Source organism: Lathyrus oleraceus, chromosome 4, assembly GCF_024323335.1.
Source record: "Lathyrus oleraceus cultivar Zhongwan6 chromosome 4, CAAS_Psat_ZW6_1.0, whole genome shotgun sequence".
Classification (NCBI taxonomy): domain Eukaryota; kingdom Viridiplantae; phylum Streptophyta; class Magnoliopsida; order Fabales; family Fabaceae; genus Lathyrus; species Lathyrus oleraceus.
In genome coordinates, this window is record NC_066582.1 from 212,401,590 (window position 1) to 212,422,562 (window position 20,973).

Sequence of the window (20,973 nt, forward strand, 5' to 3'; positions counted from 1 at the left end):
TTAGAAAGTCTTCCGGGTTGGATTGTTGTATACCGGAAGTCTTTCTTAAAGACTTCCGGTTTGGATGATGTATACCAGAACTCTTTAAGAAAGTGTTCCGGAAGTCATTTTGTTTTTTTACTAACCGGAACTCTTCTATGAAGTGTTCCGGTACGTAATTTTTTTTTTTTAATTTTAATTATTTTATACAATTTTTTTGCAATGGTTCGAAGACGAGGTGCAGATGGTAGGATTCCAGTCCGCACGTTAGACCGGGGTTCATCTTCATCTGCAGCTGAGCCAGCTAGATATCCAGGAGGGCCGTACGATACGTCTCTTTTGGTGAAGTACGAGCATCATGTTGCTCGACATTTATGGTTCGGTGAGGTAAGTAAACGGGCTATATTTGAAAATGAATAATAGTTGAATATTTTATATTTTGTTTTCTAATATGTGTTTTAATTGTTTTTAGGAAAGAGGTCCAAAAAAAGAGTTGAAGGTTGTTGGACATGGACTGAAGTTGACTTCTAGGGTTCCATTGGCTCTTCCACCACAGATGGAGAGTTGGGTATCTAGATCCGGTTTATCTTCACTGCAGAGAACCAGTTTGAACAAGATAGACACAAATCTTGTCTCTGTATTTGTGGAAAGATGGCATCTAGAGACATCTTCATTTCACATGCCGTTTGGTGAAATGAGAATTACTTTAGATGATGTCGCATGTCTACTTCACTTGCCCATCAGGGGTATCTTCTGGAGTCCTCAGGATGTGACTGAAGAGGTAGCTGTTGAACTTGCTGTTGACTACCTAGGAGTGTCACGGGGTCAGGCACAATCACATGTTCGTAGCTGCAGGGGGTCGTATTACAAGTTGGAGTGGTTATACGATTTATTCGTACAGCATAGAGTTGCTTCCAGCTGGGCATATGCGACTAGAGCATATCTATTGATGTTGGTGGGTTCCACCATATTTGCTGATAAGACCTTTACACTTTGTCATACCCCAAAATTTGCCCATTAATATTTCAAGACATTTTTCAGGGCACTCCGACTCATTTTTATGACACTGATCTTAAAGGAACAAAGGCCCAGCTCACGAGTGGCCCAATCCAGAAAATGGCCCAAACTGGCCTGCTCGCTAGGCGAGCAAATCCTTCGCCTAGCGAACGTTCGCTGCACGCTCGCCTAGCGAACGTTCGCTACACGCTCGCCTAGCGAAGCTGGCAGATAACAGAAAATTCTGGGCTTCACTCTGAGCCCATTAGGTCATGAAAAAAAGGCATTATAAATACCACAACTCCAGTCAGAAAAAGAGGAGGACGAAAAAGGACGAAAGGAGAACCCTAGCAAGCAAACCCTAGCGCTCACAAACGGAAAACCCTGGAGGCTAACCCTGAGAATTCCGAGTAACCCTAAAGGAAACCCTGAAGGAAAAGCCGGCGGCAGCAAGGTCACTTCCGCTCAATTCGATCCGATCGGCCAATTCAAGGTTACAATTCGATTACAAACAGGTTGGCATTGCTATTACTACCTTATGTTCTTAATTTGCACATGGTATCATGATTGAATTTATGAAACTATCTTAAGTTTTACATATGAATTTAAGTATGCATGAACATCTGAATGTCTAACCACATAATCTCTGTAATGAATGCTATAAGGTGTGAAGCTTGCTGCCATTATATCGTTATTAAAACCGGAATCCGCAGCCGCTCGCTAGCACATCGCTAAGCGAGCATGCAACGAGTGTTCGCTAAGACTTCGCTAGGCGAAGCAGGAGCGAACGCGACAGCAGCCGACTTTTCTGTTCTGACTTTTGCCCACCTGTCATGTTTTTATCATAGCCATGCATTGTTTATCTGACCCTACTGCTGTTCTGGTTTCTTTTGTGGTGTAATTCTCGATTGCACCCTGATTTGGTATTCTGACATGTTTGCTGAGTTTTGCAAAGGTTCACACATCGCCGGGAAAGCTAGCTAGATAGGTATTCCACTTTATTTGTGGGATGCCCTTTGTGAAGTTTCACCCTAAATTACCTAATTAATTTTAATGTATTGATTTTAATGTGGAGATCCACCCTCAATTACTTAGCTGATTTTAATGTATTGATTTTAATGTGGAGATTCATCCTAATTGCCTAATTGATTGTAAAATACGGCCTTTAAATATGTGATCTTGGACCTCTCTTTGCTGCCCTACGGTATTACGGTATAACGGTCGTGTCCCGCGAATGTAGGGATACACTTAGCAAAGACCCTTCGGTTAAATCATCATAAAATAAATCATGGTCCCTCGGATGTTACCTTCGAAAATACGATTCTGTCCCTCGATGACCCTTCGGTGTAGCCTACGGTTAAATGATGATCGTCCCTTCGAATGCTAAGGTATCCTTACAACTGTTGCCTTCAATGACCTATCGATGACCCTACAATGACCCTTTTACATCCAAAGGATAAAACTACTTACTTCTCAATAGTAAGGACAGTTTTACCCTCATAAGGATAGGAAATGCCCATAACGACCTTAGGAAGGTATAACTCTCAATTACTGGATCATAACCTAAAACATTTTCCACCCTTCACACTTTGCAAGTCCTAGAAAATCACCACTTGGTATACATTCATACTAGAATCATTACCAAGTTATATTTTCTAAACTGTTTTTCAAAATCAAACGAGATAAATACTTTGTATACATTCATACGAGAATCATTACAAAGTTAAACTCTCTTTTCGAAACATTTTTAAACAATTCACCAACACTTTTCAGACAAAAATATAAGTGATCCAGCAATTAAGAGCCCATAGATAACCATGGATACAAAGGGTGCTAATACCTTCCCTTTGTATAATGTACCTCCCGAACCCAAAATCTATTGAGGTCTTTCCTGTTCTTTTCCACCTTTCCTTATTGGATAAAAGAAAAGTCGGTGGCGACTCTTGCTATCCGCGACATTGCGATAAAAAAAACACATTAAAGTCAGTTCACCGTATGACACACTTGTAGAGACACGATACCTCCTCCTGTTTACGGACTTGGATGGATGTTCAGGATATAGTTGGGGAGTAGCTGCACTAGTTACCCTCTACAGATATCTTGGAGATGCGTCCATGTACAGTTGCAAACAGCTCGGTGGATATCCTACTCTCCTACAGGTATATAATTTAATTTTGTTTATTAAGTGTTGGATTCATTTTATAAAATATGTTAACTTAATTTGTTTTATTTATTATGTTTGTATTTTGTAACAGTGTTGGATTCACGAGTACTTTCCAACTGTTGGAAAAAGAGGGGAGAATTGGAAACTTGCTGATAACTGTGGTCTTCCCCGAGCGATGAGATGGTCGTATAGGTAGGGAGTCCTGAAGGTCGATGATTTACGACCTATTTTGGACGAGCTGACACCTGCCGACGTCATATGGCGACCTTTTGAGGATCATAGAGCATGGCGTGTATTTGATGAGATATGTCTTTACAGGGGTTGTTTGAAGTGGGGTGAAACAGTTGTTCCATACTTGCCTGATAGATGTTTACGTCAGTTCGGGTATAGGCAGTATGTTCCATCCCCGCCTCTGGATTGTATGATGGCGACGGATATTGATGTTGATTGGATCAGTTACCATCAGAGTGTTATCGCTGTGATCGGTTCATCTACCGTGGCCACCACTCCATCTGATGTAGAATACGGTTATCTGGAGTGGTATTATTGTGTTTCCCATCCATGGTTGGTCCCTCCCCATCGTGATGCTCCTAGAGAGGTACCAGTTCCTGTATATGACGTCGGGCCATCCGATCCTGATTGGGCTCGTGTATCTACATTGATTCATCGATATCTGAGACAGGTTAATACCGAAGAGGAAGATCCACAGTTTTCTGATTTATTTGAAGCTTTGCATATTTCTCGTTCACATTGATTTATGTATTAAGCTTTGAATATAATAGACATAATAATATAAAATTCATGTTTTGATTACATATCTATGTTTTGAGTACATAATGATGCTAATACAGATGTAAGTAATTGCCAATGTTGCATACGTCCTGCAAATCCTAACATCCAAGTAGTTGCTATATGAGAACGAAATTTCTTCCAATCTAATGTGACCGGTGGCAATGGAAACCCCTCTTTCATGTTAACCTGATAAAATAAAATAATTAAAATATTAAGTCATATAACATAAAATATTAACTGAAATAATTAAAATATTTAGGCATATAAATACGTACATGAACCCAATGATTGTGGTTAACAAAACCAATGCAATAAATAGAGACATTTGGTGAATGTGAACTTGTCATCGGAAAGAAAGTCATGCACGGATTGCCTAAACAGACAAGTACAACATTATAGCGATTCGCTATCAAGTAACCCATATCTGGTAGACTCAACCATTTTTCAGGTGGCTGTGAACCAAAGGATTCTATCATCAAAGATTCTCTCACTTCTGACAACCGATTAGAAAATAACTTGTTATACAAAGTTGACCTATCCTTGTCTATTATTTCCAACCCCAACTCTCTGCGAACCATTGGCCAACCATCCTCACCATATCCATCCAATGATGCAATGAATCTAAATCCATAATTACCATCTGATTCAACATTAACTACATCTTCAATGTATGACCTAATATGATTAGGAAATTGAAGAATGAATTGTGGTTGCTTCTTTGATAATTTGATCTTCTTCGAAGTCTGTGATGGTTGAGATTGCCTTTGTGAAGATTGAGATGCCTTATCAACATACTCATGATACGAAGGGTCCATATAAACATCATATTCTGCTGGTTTTTTTCCCTTTCTTCTTCACTCCTCCTTTGGTTTTTATTTTCTCAGGTGGTGGACACAATGGAGTCATTGTTGGGTATGCTAGTTCACATACCCTACTCTTTAATGCCCTTTTCCCAATAACATCTAATGACCTAAATCATCTCCACAACTCATCCATTGCAGAAGTCATATCCACATCTGATCCATCATCTTCACCTACCTCTAACTCAACTTCCATAGTTAGTTTCCTCCAATGAACTTGAACAACATCAATGGGTATCGATATACCACCTAGTCTGTATCTTCCTAACTCACAAGCACAAGGTAACCCATAAGATGTTCTAAGAGTACAACCACATATTTGCCTGTTAGTTCCAACATAATCAATTCTCAATAACTCTTCAGCAATACGTCTCAAAGCAGCTCGAGATACGGAACCACGCAAATAACCATAAAAGGGACTTACGTGCGCGTGCTCAACTTCGTAAAAACTCTTTTGAAAAGAAGCTCTAATGTTTCCCAGTTGTAACCTCAAGTTGTTATTCATGGCTTCCCAATATTTGACCATGTCACCTATAATGTTTCCTAACATCTGCTTTAACTTCCAATGAGCAGATTCAACCCTAAAAATATTGAAAATAACACATAAAAAATACATAGAAATAATATCAGATATAAAAATAACACATACAAAATTATAAGACGTACCGATTAGTCGTTGTGTTACCCAAATGTAGTACTCGATTAATCCATGCTCCAACAAATCTATGCCTATGTGGAGTCAACCATGTGTCTTTCACATAATTAATAAATCCACTATAATCAACACATGCTTGCTCAAGTTGATGCAACCGCTGACCATACTCAACCTCATCACTAGCCCAGACAACTTCCATCCATAATGTGTCTATCGTCTTTTGCAGGTCATTCACCACATGTTGTTTGCATTTGGCACCAACGTTTTTGTTAATGTGAAATCTACATAGAAAATTAATCGAGCTGGGAAACACAACTTTAATTGCTTTCATCAAAGCAAGATCTCTATCTGTCAAAATCACTTGTGGACACATGTCTTTCTTCACAAACAACTCTTTTAATTTCTCCAATACCTAGCAAAAATTCTCTGTTTGCTCAGACTCCATATACGCAAATCCAACAGCAAAAGTCAACTCGGTCAATGTCATGCCAACAATTTCAAACAAAGGTTATCTATATTTGTTTGTCTTGTAGGTGCTATCCATAACTAACACAATCGGAAAAATATTCAACGACTTAACTGAATCAGGATGTGCCCAAAATATCTCTCTCACCACTTCCGAGTCATCCTTTTTTCTACTCCAATACACATACCCTACATCCTCAATAAGCTTAAATAGATGTTGTATCTCACTCCTAGGACCTCTTATCTCTTTTTGTATCACACTCTTATGCTTGTATACTTGCGTAATCCGAGTGACATTCTCAGGATAATTGTCTTGCAAGGAAAGCAATATGTGTCTAGGTGCCACATGTCTCTTTGCCAAATATGCGACATGTTGCTTCTCATTTGTGGTCAACCTACCAATAAACGAATGACCTTCTAATCTATCAGGTAAACCATGATTATGTAACCCACATTTTACATCAATCTTCCAACCAGATCCATCTTTCGCCGGAGTCGACCTGATTTTAAATGGACATCCACATTTCTTGGACGCACTTTGGGTACCACTATCACTAATCTTGTGTTTCCCACCTTTATCACAACCAAATATTATTTTGTTACTTCTCCCTCTCTTCCCCGTTTCAGTATCTGAACGACTGATAATAACAGTTACTTTATTATCGATTCCAACCTCTTTAATCCATCTGATAACCTCTTCTCGTGTACCAAATCTTCCCGTCGTCATAAACGCATCAATAGTATCTACACATATTTGGGGAAGATTTTCCATTCCTGCAAAATAAAAATAAAATAAAATAATTAAAAAAAAAACGAACCGGAACACTCCATGAAAGAGTTCCAGAACACATATAATACAAACCGGAACACTTCTCCAAAGAGTTCCGGTATGTATAAATTTGTTCACCGGAACTCTTTCAAGAAGTGTTCCGGTTTTGTAAATTTTTTCTGATTGAACCGGAACTCTTTCATGAAGTGTTCCGGTTCATTGATTTGTGTGTTCCGGAAGTCATTCTTGAAGTCTTCCGGTTTGGAAAAAATACATACCGGAAGTCTTTTTGAAGGAGTTCCGGTGCGAGGGGTGTGAAAGTGTAATTTCTGAAATTTTCAACTGAATGGTAAAAATGAAATGGTAAATTGGTTAAAACCAATTAAGGGTAGAATGGGAATTTTTAAAATTTTGTAGGGGTATGAGGCTAACTGTAGGGGTACAAGGTAAAATTTTCCTTATGTAGGGCCTGCACCCCCATTCCTTTGGAGCCCATTTGTTTTTTGGTTAATCTTTTTTTGATTATCATGGTGATTAGAGGTAGATTAGTGGATTTTTTATTAGGATAATTAGTTTTATTTAGAATTTCTTGATAATTAGAGGTTTAGGTTGATTTAGATTTAATTAGAATATTAAGAATTGTTAGAATTAATTGATTTTTTTAGATAGAATTAGTTAGGAACTTTGGTTTTTTATTAGGTTATAATTAGATATAATTAGGTTTAGCTAATTTTAATAAGATTTATATTTTTTAGAAACTAACTTCTTAATTGATCAATTGGTGCAAATTAACCTTTGTACTTCTTGAACTTCATGCTCCCTTATATTAGAGTTTTGATTTAGATTAATGGATCATTTTAATCAATTTTTTCTTCATGTGATATTTGATGTTTGATAATTAATTTGATCATAATCTTTGCATGATCCATTAGCTCAGGGTTTGTGAACCAACTGATTTAATCATTTGATCTTTAGATAGGTTGTATATAGTTAACCAATTAATTCGATCCCTTTGATTAAGTTGATCAAAAGAAATTTTGATTAACTAAATCCTTTGATTGTGTATAATCCCTGAGTCTATTCAAGTGATCAAAAGTCCATTGATCACTTGATAAGACTAGTTACTGTAATGGTGTGGATCTCAAGGCCTCAAATTCAGATTTCCAATCAAGGCATCCCAGGAAAATCAAGCAGTGGACTACTATGCAAAGCACATTAAAGGTGTTTCTTCAAGAGCTTGTCAATCAAGATTCCGATTGTGTGATACGAGCCTTAAGAATAGAGAAGGAATGAGAGTGGAGAATTATATTAACTCATTTTTAATATCTTTGGGTACGGGACAAATGACCCAGTTGCTCATCGTATTCACCTCTATTCATAGACTTTACCATGATTTGAATCAAATGATTATCAAGTATCCCTTCACAAAGAAACAATGTAACAATCATAAGGCTCTATCAGCAACTTATCAATCATGATTGAAGTTGTATGCCATGAGCCTTAAGTAACAAAGAATGATGGGAGTGGAGTATTCATATCCTTGTCTAGGGTTTCCTTGGGTACGGGATGAATGACTCATTTGCTCGAGGTATTCACCCTTGTTCATAGACTTCAGTTCAATTTGAATCAAATGATTGACAAAGTCTCCATCATCATAAGGAGGAGCAAGGATTCTTCCTTAACAACTTGAAAGTTATGATGAGAATCACATGCCATGATCCTTAAGTATTAAAGAAGGAATGAGAGTGGAGAATTCTATTAACTCATTCTGAATATCTTTGGGTATGGGACGAATGACCCAGTTGCTCATTGTATTCAACTTTATTCATATACTTTAGTGTGGTTCATATCCAATGACTACCAAGTCTTCTTCATATTTCATTATCATTTCTCATTTCTCTTGCCTCACCATTTTCTTTCAGTCTTTGTTCATATTCAGACGAACTACGGAGCTCTGACTTTCTCATTACACAGTGAGAATACGTAGGCACAAGGATTCAGATTCTCCACGAGCTAACCTATTTACTAATTCTCCATAAATCAATATCGTCCTTTTGAAGTAAAATACTTTACCCATTTGGATTCCATTAATATCCTTTTAGTATGATTAATCGGAGTTCACCTTGTGAACCAAGAGATGTTTGCCTTGATTCCAAACACTTAATTCCTTTGTTTTTTGCCATTCCAATACATTGATACCATGCCTTGGGCCCCTCACTAGTTGGTTTTCCTGTTTACTCTTTGATTCATAGTCTATTCATTCATTGATTGAATATACCATTCTTTTTTGTTTTAAATTATTTGTCCCCTACAATGATATAATGTTCCTTGTATCAAGTATCATTCTCCTTTGGGCTCCATACCTATCCTATTAGGGCAATTCCAGTGCCTACCTTGTGAACCAAGAGTTATTTGGCTTATTACCAGACATTTAATTCTATTTGTTTTGGTCACTCCAATACAGTGATACCATGCCTTAGGCTCCTCACTTGTTGGTTTATGTCTGTTTACTCTTTGGTTCAAAGTTCATTTTCCTTATGGTTTCCCATGCTTCCATTATCTTTTGGTGCAAGTTATACTTTTCATCATTTCCTCTTCTCTTTGTTTTCGTAGTTCCATGAACTACGAAGCTTTGACTTTCTCATTTCACAATGAGAATACGTAGGCACGAGGATGCAAATCCTTGGCGAGCACTATCGTAATTATTTTGTCTTCTATCTTAGGGCTCCATCCATGTCTTTCATTATCCATATCATCTACCTTCAATCATAGCCATTCACCTCAGTGACATACTGCCTTTCTTTGAAAACAAATGCAGTTTTCTTTGGAATTTCATATATATCCTTTTAGGATAATTGTCCACCTTTATGCCAAGAGATATTTACCTTGATGTCAAACACTTAATTCTTTGTTTTGGCCCAACCATATACAGTGATACCATGCCTTAGGCCCCTCACTTGTTGGTTCATGCCACCTTTACTCTTTGGTTTCAAATACCATTTCTCTTATGGATTCCAATATATCCTTACCTTTGGTTCCAAATCATACCATTCAGTCACTTTTACCAAATCCTTCATTTCTTTGACTTTGGTTACTTTTCTCTATTCCTCCATTCATCTCCATGATTCATTATTCATTACCTTCATTCAATATTCAACCTTCATTCACTTCATATGATATACCTCTCTCTTTGGCCAAATACAATATTCCCTTGAGCTTCATTCAATGTCTGCCTTTGGACCGAAAGATGTTTGCCTTGATGCCAAATACTTAATTCCTTTATTTTCGGCCCAACCATATACAGTGATACCATTCCTTAGGCCCTTCACTTATTGGTTCATGCCAGTTTTACTCTTGGGTTCAGATTTCATCCTTTTTTGGGAGTCAAACAACATTATTCTTTGGTTCAGACCATATTTGTTATCACGAATTCTTTCACCTTCCACCATTAATTCTATGAACTACGGAGCTCTGAATTCCTTATTGCACTATAAGGATACGTAGGCATGAGAGCCCTAATCCTTACTGAGCACTATATCTATTCTTTTCTTTTCCCTTTTTCTTTTGTAGGTAATTTGTAGATATAACACCCATTCGAGTTTAGAACAATCAAAATGGTTCTCGTTGAGTACAATGGATGTTACGGTTGCTAATACCTTCCCCTTGTATAACCGACTTCCTTACCCAGTTATCTCTTTCCCCCGGGTTTTATCGTTGTCTTCCCTTTCCTTCAAGAATAAATAAAGTTTGATGGAGACTCTGTTGTATATTCGAATATGCAATGCGTTCGGGTATATTTCCCCTAGCTTCATATACGTAGGCACGAGGGCCCCAATCCTTGGCGTGCACATTAACTTTTAATACTTTTCCCCCCTTTCATGAGTAATATTTAGATAGTAACACCTATTCTTGCAAAGAACAATCAAAACGGTTCCTGTTGAGTATAACAAATGTGATTGATGCTAAAATCTTCCCCTTCCATAACTGACTTCCTTACCCTTTTTCTCTTTCCCTGGATTTTATCGATGTTTTCTCTTTTCTTCAGAAATAAATAAAGATTGATGGCGACTCTGTTGTATCTTTGAGCGTGTGATGTGCTCGTGTATATTTTGTGTAGCTTCACCACCATTGCCTCTTTTGGCTCTAATTTTATTTTAATAAAAATAATTCTAATGATATTCTCCTTTTCTCCTCACTATTTCTACTCTTCTATTTATTCCAACCAATTAAATAAAATAACTATAGCCTAATTATTAAAAATTCTCATTATCCTAATTAAATAAATAAAACGACTAAATTTCATTATTTAATTAAAATACTCATATTCTAATTACTTTTTAATCATCCTACCAAGCATCTATTTCTCACCACACCCTTCCAATATCATTAAACCTCCAACATCGTATAATTCATTTTAACTTACACCAACATCTAATAATTAAATAAAATAAATTCAAATAATTCAATTAACTAATTTAATCAAATTTGGAGTGTTACACTATTTGCTTGTTGTCATTACATATAAACTGACTTTGAGTATATTATATTTAGTGTTGCATGCAATTTAGTTGATTTGTCGCGTTTCGGTAGTATATGTGCATCTGATGGTTTAAAATAACAATAAACTGCATTTGTGCTCCTACAAATTCGTGCTTCAATTTGTAACTTATGCTTTCTTTGATTTTTATTATCTTTTTAACTCTCGATTCTACTTGGGATGGCCTCTTATGCGTTAGCAATGCACCATTCGACTTGTGCAAATATTCAACGATCCAACGTCGTTACGCTTAAATCAAATTCAAATTCTACTTTTGGCAGCCTTGCAAGTCTTTGCGTTACACGACATTGATTTGTGTCCTCGCATCATGATCTTGATCCGTGCAGGTTTAGTTGTTGCTTTACTTTCTTTCGATTCAATTACAATAAAAGTGTATTATAAATATGATGTGTGTGTTCCTCTCTCTTGCATTTTTGTCTTTCTTTTCATTGACTTTGTTTCTATTAATTATCCTTATCGCAATACCCATTCGAAAAAATGCATCCCCTCCCCCTGAATTGTATTGTTTTCCTAATTGTGTCGCTTCCCTTTCGGTTGCTTTGTTTTCTTAGTTATTTGCTAACTCAAGATTAAAATTAACCATATTTTAAAAAAACTCGATCCAACGTCGAGAAATTTTCACAAATCAAACCATGTTCACTAACTCAAGTGCTTGATTCAACACCAAGTATCTCTTTCGCTTACATCAATTTCTTTTTCATAATCAACTTCAAGCACTAGATTCAATGTCAAGTTTTCCGTTTTTAAACAGGTTTCACAATAAATAACTGGTTGAAAGAGGATTGGGGAGGATTAATTTTCTCCTCCTTTCCCTGAATGTTAATGTGATGGTCGCACTTAGCCTACTGTTTGAACATTAGACAATTGCATCAAAACACTTTTAATAACCAAATAAAAGTAATTCTTTTATGGACGAAAAATGATAAGGGCGAAAATAATTTTCTCCTATTTTCCCCGGGTATTCATGTGATGGCCGCACTTAGCCTATCGTTAGAATACTCGTCGTCCGTTAAAAAAGAACGACTAGATTTATCACATAAACTTAATAAATAATTTGATTGAAAAAGGATTGTGGAGGAAGTAATTTTCTCCTCATTTCCCCAAATGTTCATGTGATGGCTGCACTTAGCCTACCGTTTGAATATTCGCCAATCACTTAAAAATAACAACCAATCAAACTTGTTTTCCGCCCTTGCATGACTTCGAAAACCTTTTAAAAAATGAGTATGCTTTATCCATATCAATGTGAAACAAACAAAGGTTTCAACCTCTGAGAGTTGGCAACAAACAAAGGTTTAACCACTCGATATATCTAAAGGAGCACTCCTTAAAATCAACCAACAAATAGTTATTTTCTATAAAGAACTATGTTGCCTTGATTCTCCATTGCACCTGGAGATACGTAGGAGCAGGATTTGGAAATCTTGTTAGGCACAATAATACAAAAACACCAAAAATATCTTTTTTTTGTACCGAACTACGTAGCTTTGAATTCCTCATTGTACTTGACGATACGTAGGAGTGAGGCCCACAATCTCGTCAATCACCCAAATAAAAACCTGTTTTGTGACCCCTTTTCTTTTTCTTTCTCACTTTTGACCCCTTGAAGAAAATAGTTAATGATAGCTAACATTCAATCGCAAGTTTAACTAAAAGGTTCCCGTTTACAATAGACGTGAGGGGTGCTAATCCCCCCCCCCCTGCGTAATCGACTCCCGAACCTGAATATGGTTGCCACGACCATCTTCATTTTCTTTTTAAGGGTTTTATCTATATTTTCATTTTCCTTCTTTGGAATAAATAAAGTTCGTTGGCGACTATGTTTGAGTCATTTTTTCGCGAGCACATGAACACATCACAAAGGATCATATTTTTCGAGATGTGATAGTTGGCGACTCTACTGGGGATGATTGCTCCTACAAGAGAGAGTCAAGCCTAATTTAGTTCAATTTACGATGAACGTTAGCTTTGTCTACTTGTTTTCTTCTACTTTTTATCACTTTTTACCATTAATTATTTTCTATTGGTGCGTGTGTACTATGGTGGACATTCTAGTTTCTTTAAGCACTCTTTGAGATAGACTCTACACCCGAGTCTCGAGAAAAAGATTAAGATAGGACATGGTTGCATAATGTTGGCCTATCAGACGTACATGGCTGTATGGGATAATGCGAAAACCACACTAAGAGTAGATCCTCTTGAGAGTATTGTCAACTAGCAAGTAATTTTGCTAAGGGGAAATATACAAAATAACAAAATTTTCATGCATCTGCATGCATGCATATCATTTACTAAAAAAAACTCATTCTAGCTTTTCTTCATGACCAATAAGTTGATTCCTCAGCATTCATAGCGAACTAGTTGTAACTTCCGGATAACAAAGGAGCATTTGGAATTAAATCAAGTTATAGTGAAAGAGGACGTAGACATAATGAAAGGAAAGATGGAACAGATGTTTGAAGCTTTGCTAGCTTTGTCGAAGAACAATTTTCAACATGTTGTTATGGAGAATATTGATCCTACATCAGGCTTTATCGTGGTGACTAACCCAATGTACGATTCTCCTCCATAAATGGAGGATCCTATCCAATCTCAGCCGATACACAATGTTGTATCTAATAAGATCCCAATGTAGCAAGGACATTCAACTATTCAAGTTAGGCATACCCCACCACCCAATGCTACTAAAAAAGCTTATATTTTCACACTACGTGCAACCCCTCAGGAGGTGGATCCAGTGAACAACATCATATCTCATCAGGATACCAAAGCTATCAAATTGTGTCGTATTTTGGAAGAACGAATGAGAGTCGTAGAAGGGAAAGATACCTATGGTCACAATGCTCTTGACATGTGCTTAGTTCCAGATGTGGTAATTCCTCCAAAGTTCAAGAGGCCATATTTTTAAAAGTACAAAAGGGTTATCTATCCAAAAGTTCATTTAAACATGTATTGTTATAAGATGGTTTCACACAGTTAAGATGACAGGATGATGATCCATTTCTTCTAGGATAGTCTAATTAGGGCATCCTTGGATTGGTATATGCAACTATAGAGGAGCAATATGAATACATGAACATAGATAACTAAAGCATTCTCAAAGCAATATAAGTACAACACCGATATGGATCTGACCCGTACTCAATTTCAAAATCTTACTCAAAAGAGTAACGAGTCGTTCAAAGAGTACGCCCAAAGATGAAGAGAGTTGGCTACCCGCGTCCAACCAACAATGCTTGATATAAAGCTGGTTGATGTGTTTCTAAGTACCTTGTAGGGCCCATACTTTTAAAGGAAGATATGAATATTTTATTCTGACTTCTATGACCAAGTAATTTTTAGGGAATGCATCGAGAGCACACTCAAAAGTGGGAGAATCCAAGGTACCTCGAGTAACCTGACTAGTGAGAAGGAATCCTCTAGCGATTCCCAAAAGGAAGAGAGTGATGAAAATGATGAAATCGAGGAAGCTCCACAAACTCTGTCTCCTATACCTTATGGTCAATACCCATATGCAATAACTATTCAATGGTAACAATGATAACTTCTCAGACCTCGGAATCAATTGAAGGTGTGAAAAAAACAAGAAAATAGGGTTTTAATTGTTTTTTTTAAAAAGCTTTTACTCAACTCAAGAACACCACTCAAATGATAATAACAAAGAGATAGAAACACAAATATTTTTATCCTGGTTCGCTTGAAACTCAAAGCTACTCCAGTCCATCTGCCAAGGTGTCAAATGTTTTAGCGCTTCAACATTTTTTCAAGTCTCCAAGTCCCACTTATATAGCATAAGAAAAGAGAACGTTGGAGGGAAAAATGGGGATACCAAATATAGAGGTTGTCCACTGTTGGATAAGTGAAAGGAGTGATACTATGTATTGTCCTTCACCCATAAATTCAGTAACAGGTATGATGTATAGTACTTCCTTGCCCATGATATCAGGTAGTGGAAAACATATTTGACTTGTACTATGTACTATTTGATCACGTACCCATTTGATATTATCTTAAAGTTCATTGGCTTCTGATGAAATTTGATGAAGCATGAAATGAAGAAACATACAGGTGGATTCAGAAACTTCAGAATCTTCGATCAGAACCTTGACAGCATCAGCAATCTGGCTTGAGATCTTCAATATCTTCAGAATCTTCAAAATCTACAGAACCTTGATAACCTCAATGTATGGCTTGAGATCTTCAGAATATTCAGCTTAGTAACAAAACTTCAAAAGCTTTTCATTCTTCAGAAGCTTGACGATCAGAGTCACGTCTAGAAGAAGAAGTAGAGAGAACGTTGCAGCAACAACCTATCGTCTCTTTAGAAACTTCTCAAAAGTGAATCAACACATAAGCGGAAAGAACATTGCACCAACAACTTTATATCTTTCATAACTTCTCATGATTAGCACAGAAGCGGAATTTGGAACACAGTGTTCAGAAACTGATGACATTGCATGTCATATACTCAGAATCAAAACTAGTTGTTAAAGCTACACAATAACAAACCATTAGGGTGCCAAATTTGTTCTCACACAAATACAACATTGTTATCATTAAAACTTAAGGTATAAATGCAGAACTAAATTTTGTTCTAACATTAGCAACCATGGGCAGCTCCTCATGCAAATCAACAAGCCCAACGCTACAGATATCAAAATCAGTATCAGAGATAGCGCCGACCTCGACATAATCTGGAAATAAGGAATGCTCCTCTAGACCTAATGCCTATGACGTATAGTCAGCTCCTTCCGCATCAAGTGCAAATCTCACTGATCGTTCCCCAGTTTCTTAAGCCATCGCCACAACCATTCACGCTTGAGTATGATCCTGATATGCAATGCAGATATCATGTCGGATCAGTAGGGCACTCGATCGAGGACTGCAAAGCATTCAATGCTAAAGTACTACAGTTGATCAACAACAAACCCATAACCCTTCAAGGAGGAAAAACTCCGGTGAACAAAAATCCATTGCCCAAGTTAGTTCCAAGACTGCAAGAAGCACCCCTGAAGTCGGTGAATCAGACGGAAAGCTCATCCTCCGAGTTGATATTCATCAGGTTGTCTTTATCATTTTCATTTCCAATTTATTTGATTGTTAAAGTTATGTTTTCTTTTGAGTTTATTGTTTTTAAATGGTAATATTAATGAAATAAGCATGCGTGTTTTGAATCAATCCATTCCTATTCACTCTGCGCATATTCATTCTTTCCTTTTTCATAAAAAATGAAAAACAATATTTCTCTACTTCATGATTCTTTATCAAATTTTTGTTTAAACAAAGATTGAAGGGAGAATGATAAAAATGAAATACCCAAATTACTGACAAGTATGCTTTTGAATAAAACTTTGCTGATGATGTAAGGTATTGTTTCAATTCCTAAACACCGAAGATATAAGGAAGAATATCCCTTGTCAATCCTTTTTGACCCAAGAAGTTGGTGTTTCTTTCTATTTGAAAAAAAACCTTAATCTGAACCAGGGGCAGGGTAGTTGTTCGGTTAATTTGGCTATGCATTCAAATTATCCAACAAAAAAACCCTTAATATGAACTGGTTGAAAGAGGATTGTGGTAGAAGTAATTTTCTCCTCCTTTCCATGGATATTCATGTGGTGGCCGCACTTAGCCTATCGTCTGGACATTCGTCAATTCCATCAAAACATTTTTAATAACCGAATCAAATTAATTCTTTTATGGACAAAAAAGGATTAGGGCGGAAGTAATTTTCCTCTTTTCCTCGGGTATTCGTGTGATGGTTGCACTTAGTCTACCGTTCAAATACTTGTCACCCATTAAAGAAACACAACTTGATTCATCACACAAATTTTATAAATAATCTGATTGAAAAAGGATTGGGGAAGAATTAATTTTCTCCTAATTTCGTCGAATGTTCATGTGATGGCCGTACTTAGCCTACAATTTGAATATTTGTCAATCACATAAAAATAGTCAACCAATCAAAATTGTTTTTCGCCCTTGCGCGACTTCAAAAACCTTTTCAAAAATAAGTATGCTTTATCCATATCAAAGTGAAACAAATAAAGGTTTAAGCCTCCAAGAGCGAGTAGCAAGTAAAGGTTTAACCACTTGGTATGTCTAAAGAAGCACTTCTTAAAAGCAACCAAGAAATAGTTCTTTGCTACAAAGAACCATGTAGCCTTGAGTTCTCCTTTGCACCTAGAGACACGCCGGACCAGGACTTTTAAATCTTGTCAGACACAATAATAAAAAACACCAAAATCATCTTTTGTGTTACACAGAACTGCATAGTTTTGAATTCCTCATTGTACCTGAAGATACGTAGAAGCGAGACCCGTAATCTCGTCAAACACCCTAATCAAAACATGTTTTGCGACCATTTTCCTTTTCCTTTTTCACTTTTGACCCTGCGACGAAAACAATTAATGATAGCTAACATTCAATCATAAGTTTAATTAAAACGTTCCCGTTGAGTACATCGAACGTTAGGGGTGCTAATACATTCCCCTTGCGTAATCGACTCTTGAACCCGAATATGACTGTGACGACCATCTTCATTTTCTTTTTGAGGGTTTTATCAATATTTTTCCTGTCCTTCTTTGGAATAAATAAAGTTCGGTGGCGACTCTGTTCGAAACATTTTTCTGCGAGCGTGCAAATGATCATATTTTTTGACCATATCATGGTTACTATCATCCATTTGTTGCCTTCCAACCAAGAGGGAACTAATAGTTAAGGGTGACATAACCTGAGGAACATATCCTAATCCTCCTTCGGGTTGTGCCATTCGACTAGGATTGCTGTTAGTAGATCCTGATGCTAAGTGTTGATTAAGAGAAGATGCAATAGTTATTGTATCATCTACATAAGTAGATGCATTAGTTTGTAGGTCTGTCATCATTAGAGTTGGCATGCATATGGATATTCTCTACTACCAGGGGGTATCGTAAAGCTTGGGAGGAAAGAAGGTCTAGGGTCACCAATAGTAGTTTGCGTAACCCTGAGAGTAGTTGGAAAACTGGTTGGTTGTGGTGGGGGAATCACCACCTCTGAAATCGTCGTTGAAACTGACATTTGACTTATAACATAAGCGGTTACTCCAATAGACGTTGAATTTCCCGCACCACCAACCGTTGATTAGTTGTTCTTCTACATTTGGAGCGTCGTTCTAGGGAAGGAAAGTATATTTTTACGATGGACGAGTCATCTCAAGAATTTTACCACTCCTCAGACGCATAAACACTCAGAAGTTAAAAACTTTGCATGTATGAAGAACAAAATATGCAATAAAAGCATAAACACTTTTCTACCAAAGTTTAAATTTCTTACACAAAAGGATCCTAGTGGACGTGCCAATTTATTTGCTAGTATTTTTGGTAAACAAATCACAAATTTTATTTCACTTGAGGGATAAAACTCAAAAAAATCCTAACGATAATTTGTACAAAAAGTGTTTGAGAAAATGTGTTCGTGCTTGATAACTTAACATTAAAATCTCAAGAAGTAAAATGCAGAATTGTTTGAAAGGGTAAATTCAATGAAAAGAAACCATAAAAGAAGTCAAGTAAAAATGCTTAGATCAAAAGTGGGCGTAGATTCATACATTTCTCACGAATTATTTATCTCTTTAACTTGGATGTTTGAATTCTATAGAGAACAACAATGAAAGAATGCAACATAGGCAAAAATTGTTTATATACTATGTACATCGATAACCGTCGATAACAGTCAACTCTCCAACATTCGACATGTATACTGTTACATGACCTTTTATTCTCTATTTTGCTTCCATATGTCTCAGTTCTTGAACTGCTGCAAAACCATTACTTATGTCGAAAAACATCTTCAAATCCTATAACTTCTTATGTCGAGAATCAACTTGTTTACTGTCGAATCTCTATGATCTTGACTTCAAAAACATGACTTAACTACCTGAGCTTAACCTATATATTTATCTCACTTTTCCACTCCTGTGGAATATACTTGACTAAAAAATTTCAAGACTAACAAGGAGTTAAATTTTTTTCTTAAGATTAACTATGAATTAGCTATTGTTTTTGTCGTTGCTAATTCCAAATTTTCTTGTAGTATCTGTCATACTCTATTTTGATTAAAGTATTGTCATTATAAAAAAATATTACTCGTTTATCCGTCCAATTTTTAAGAGAATGTGATATTGATAGTCCACGGACACTACGACACAATGAAAATACAGTCTGATTTATGATTGTTTCGGTTATAATTCAAACGTTGATTCTTTTAAATAATCTGTGCACAACTGAAGTTCACTAATAATCCCCATGAGTTGGCCTATTGATGAAAATTTTGAAATTTAAAAACGTGTTTCTCTTTAAGATTTTGAGTTTGAATCTCCTCGATACTAATAATTCTTGTGATATGCTTATCCAAACAATTTCCAAAAAAAAATGAAATTCATTAATCATTTGATATTATTTATAATGTCTACCAAGAAGAAAAAGCATTAGAATTTAATCCTTCATTAACCCACAATAACCAATTAAACTATTCTAGATACAATAATTTATTTATTTTGTACAAATTTAAAGAGATTAAATTATTCTAAATAAATAAAATTTTGAGGAGAATAAAGGCTGTCACAATTCATTTGGCAGGATAGCTTGCGCCAAAGAAACACTATCCATTGTTGTTTATTAAAGATAAACTCAAATATTGATTATTCAAGCTTATTGAATTCTTCAAGAACCTGCCAAGTATAGGAAAATAAACTTTATTAGTAGCAGAAAGTACTATGTATACAAAGAACATGTTGAATTATATATATATATATATATATATATATATATATATATATATATATATATATATATATATATATATATATATATATATATATATATATATATAATGCAATTCTTTTGCTTTTCTTTTTCTCTATAGTTCACCTAGCAAGCGTGGGTCCATTAATATAGTTATTCAGCAATGGACAAGATATGATATGATACGATAAGAAAATCTACAAGTCATGGTTAAAGTTCATGGACTAAGTTATCGACCATACCTTATTAGGATCAATTGTTGGTGTTAGTTTTGTAGCGAGGAAAAGGAACATGGCCATGCTCAATACGTTGAACATCTTCTTTGAGGATTTCATAGTGACTTTTAACATCTTCAACTGATTTTCCAACCACATTGGCAACATTGTGCCATCTATCAGGAGTTTCTCTATCGTATAAAGCTAATGCTTGTTCGAACAGTTTGTTCTGCCTTGCAGTCCAAGATGATGTCATTTGTTGGTATATGAATGAATAAGTGAAAGGATATGAAAATAAGAATATTATTTGAAGTCAAGGGAAGGTATGAGAAAGAGAGGAGTAAATTGAGTTCCTTATATGCAGGAGAAAAGGTGCATGTCATGTTGATGAAGGAATAATATATCTTCCAAAATGACACTGAAGATAATTAGGGTGACTTGTTACCTTATGAACCACAAGTGACAGCTAGCTATCTAGTTGAAGAAGTGGGGGAGATTCTAGATCAAAAGACATGAATGAATGCTTTTTTATATTCTTCTAAATAATCTTTTTTCCATACAAAGTTTTCTGGTGAGATGAACTCCTAGTGCTCTCTCTATAATCATGGCAGGTCTTAAAATTCATTGAGCAGTGATAATTTTTCTATTCATCTCTAAAAGTTTGATATGAATCTTCAACTAATCATTTAATGCTTTTTAATTTTATTATATTTAATTATTTATTAAATTATTTAAATTTA

The 20,973-nt window shown here is 36.0% G+C and overlaps 1 protein-coding gene and 1 long non-coding RNA gene across 2 annotated transcripts; one reads left to right on the plus strand and one right to left on the minus strand.

Annotated features, from left to right (window-relative positions):
- The first annotated feature begins 201 nt into the window (after positions 1-201).
- On the plus strand, positions 202-2,147 carry LOC127136721 (protein MAIN-LIKE 1-like). The gene is made up of 2 exons (XM_051063248.1): positions 202-366; positions 452-2,147. The coding sequence occupies exons 1-2, from the start codon at positions 202-204 to the stop codon at positions 998-1,000; spliced, it is 714 nt and encodes a 237-aa protein (XP_050919205.1). The 3' UTR covers positions 1,001-2,147.
- A 17,648-nt stretch (positions 2,148-19,795) lies between these two features.
- Positions 19,796-20,605, minus strand: LOC127135357 (uncharacterized). Its single transcript, XR_007808528.1, has 2 exons — positions 20,261-20,605; positions 19,796-19,945 (listed from the first exon to the last, which is right to left on the minus strand). It is a non-coding gene; the product is annotated as an uncharacterized LOC127135357 (long non-coding RNA).
- Between the last annotated feature and the right edge of the window lie 368 nt (positions 20,606-20,973).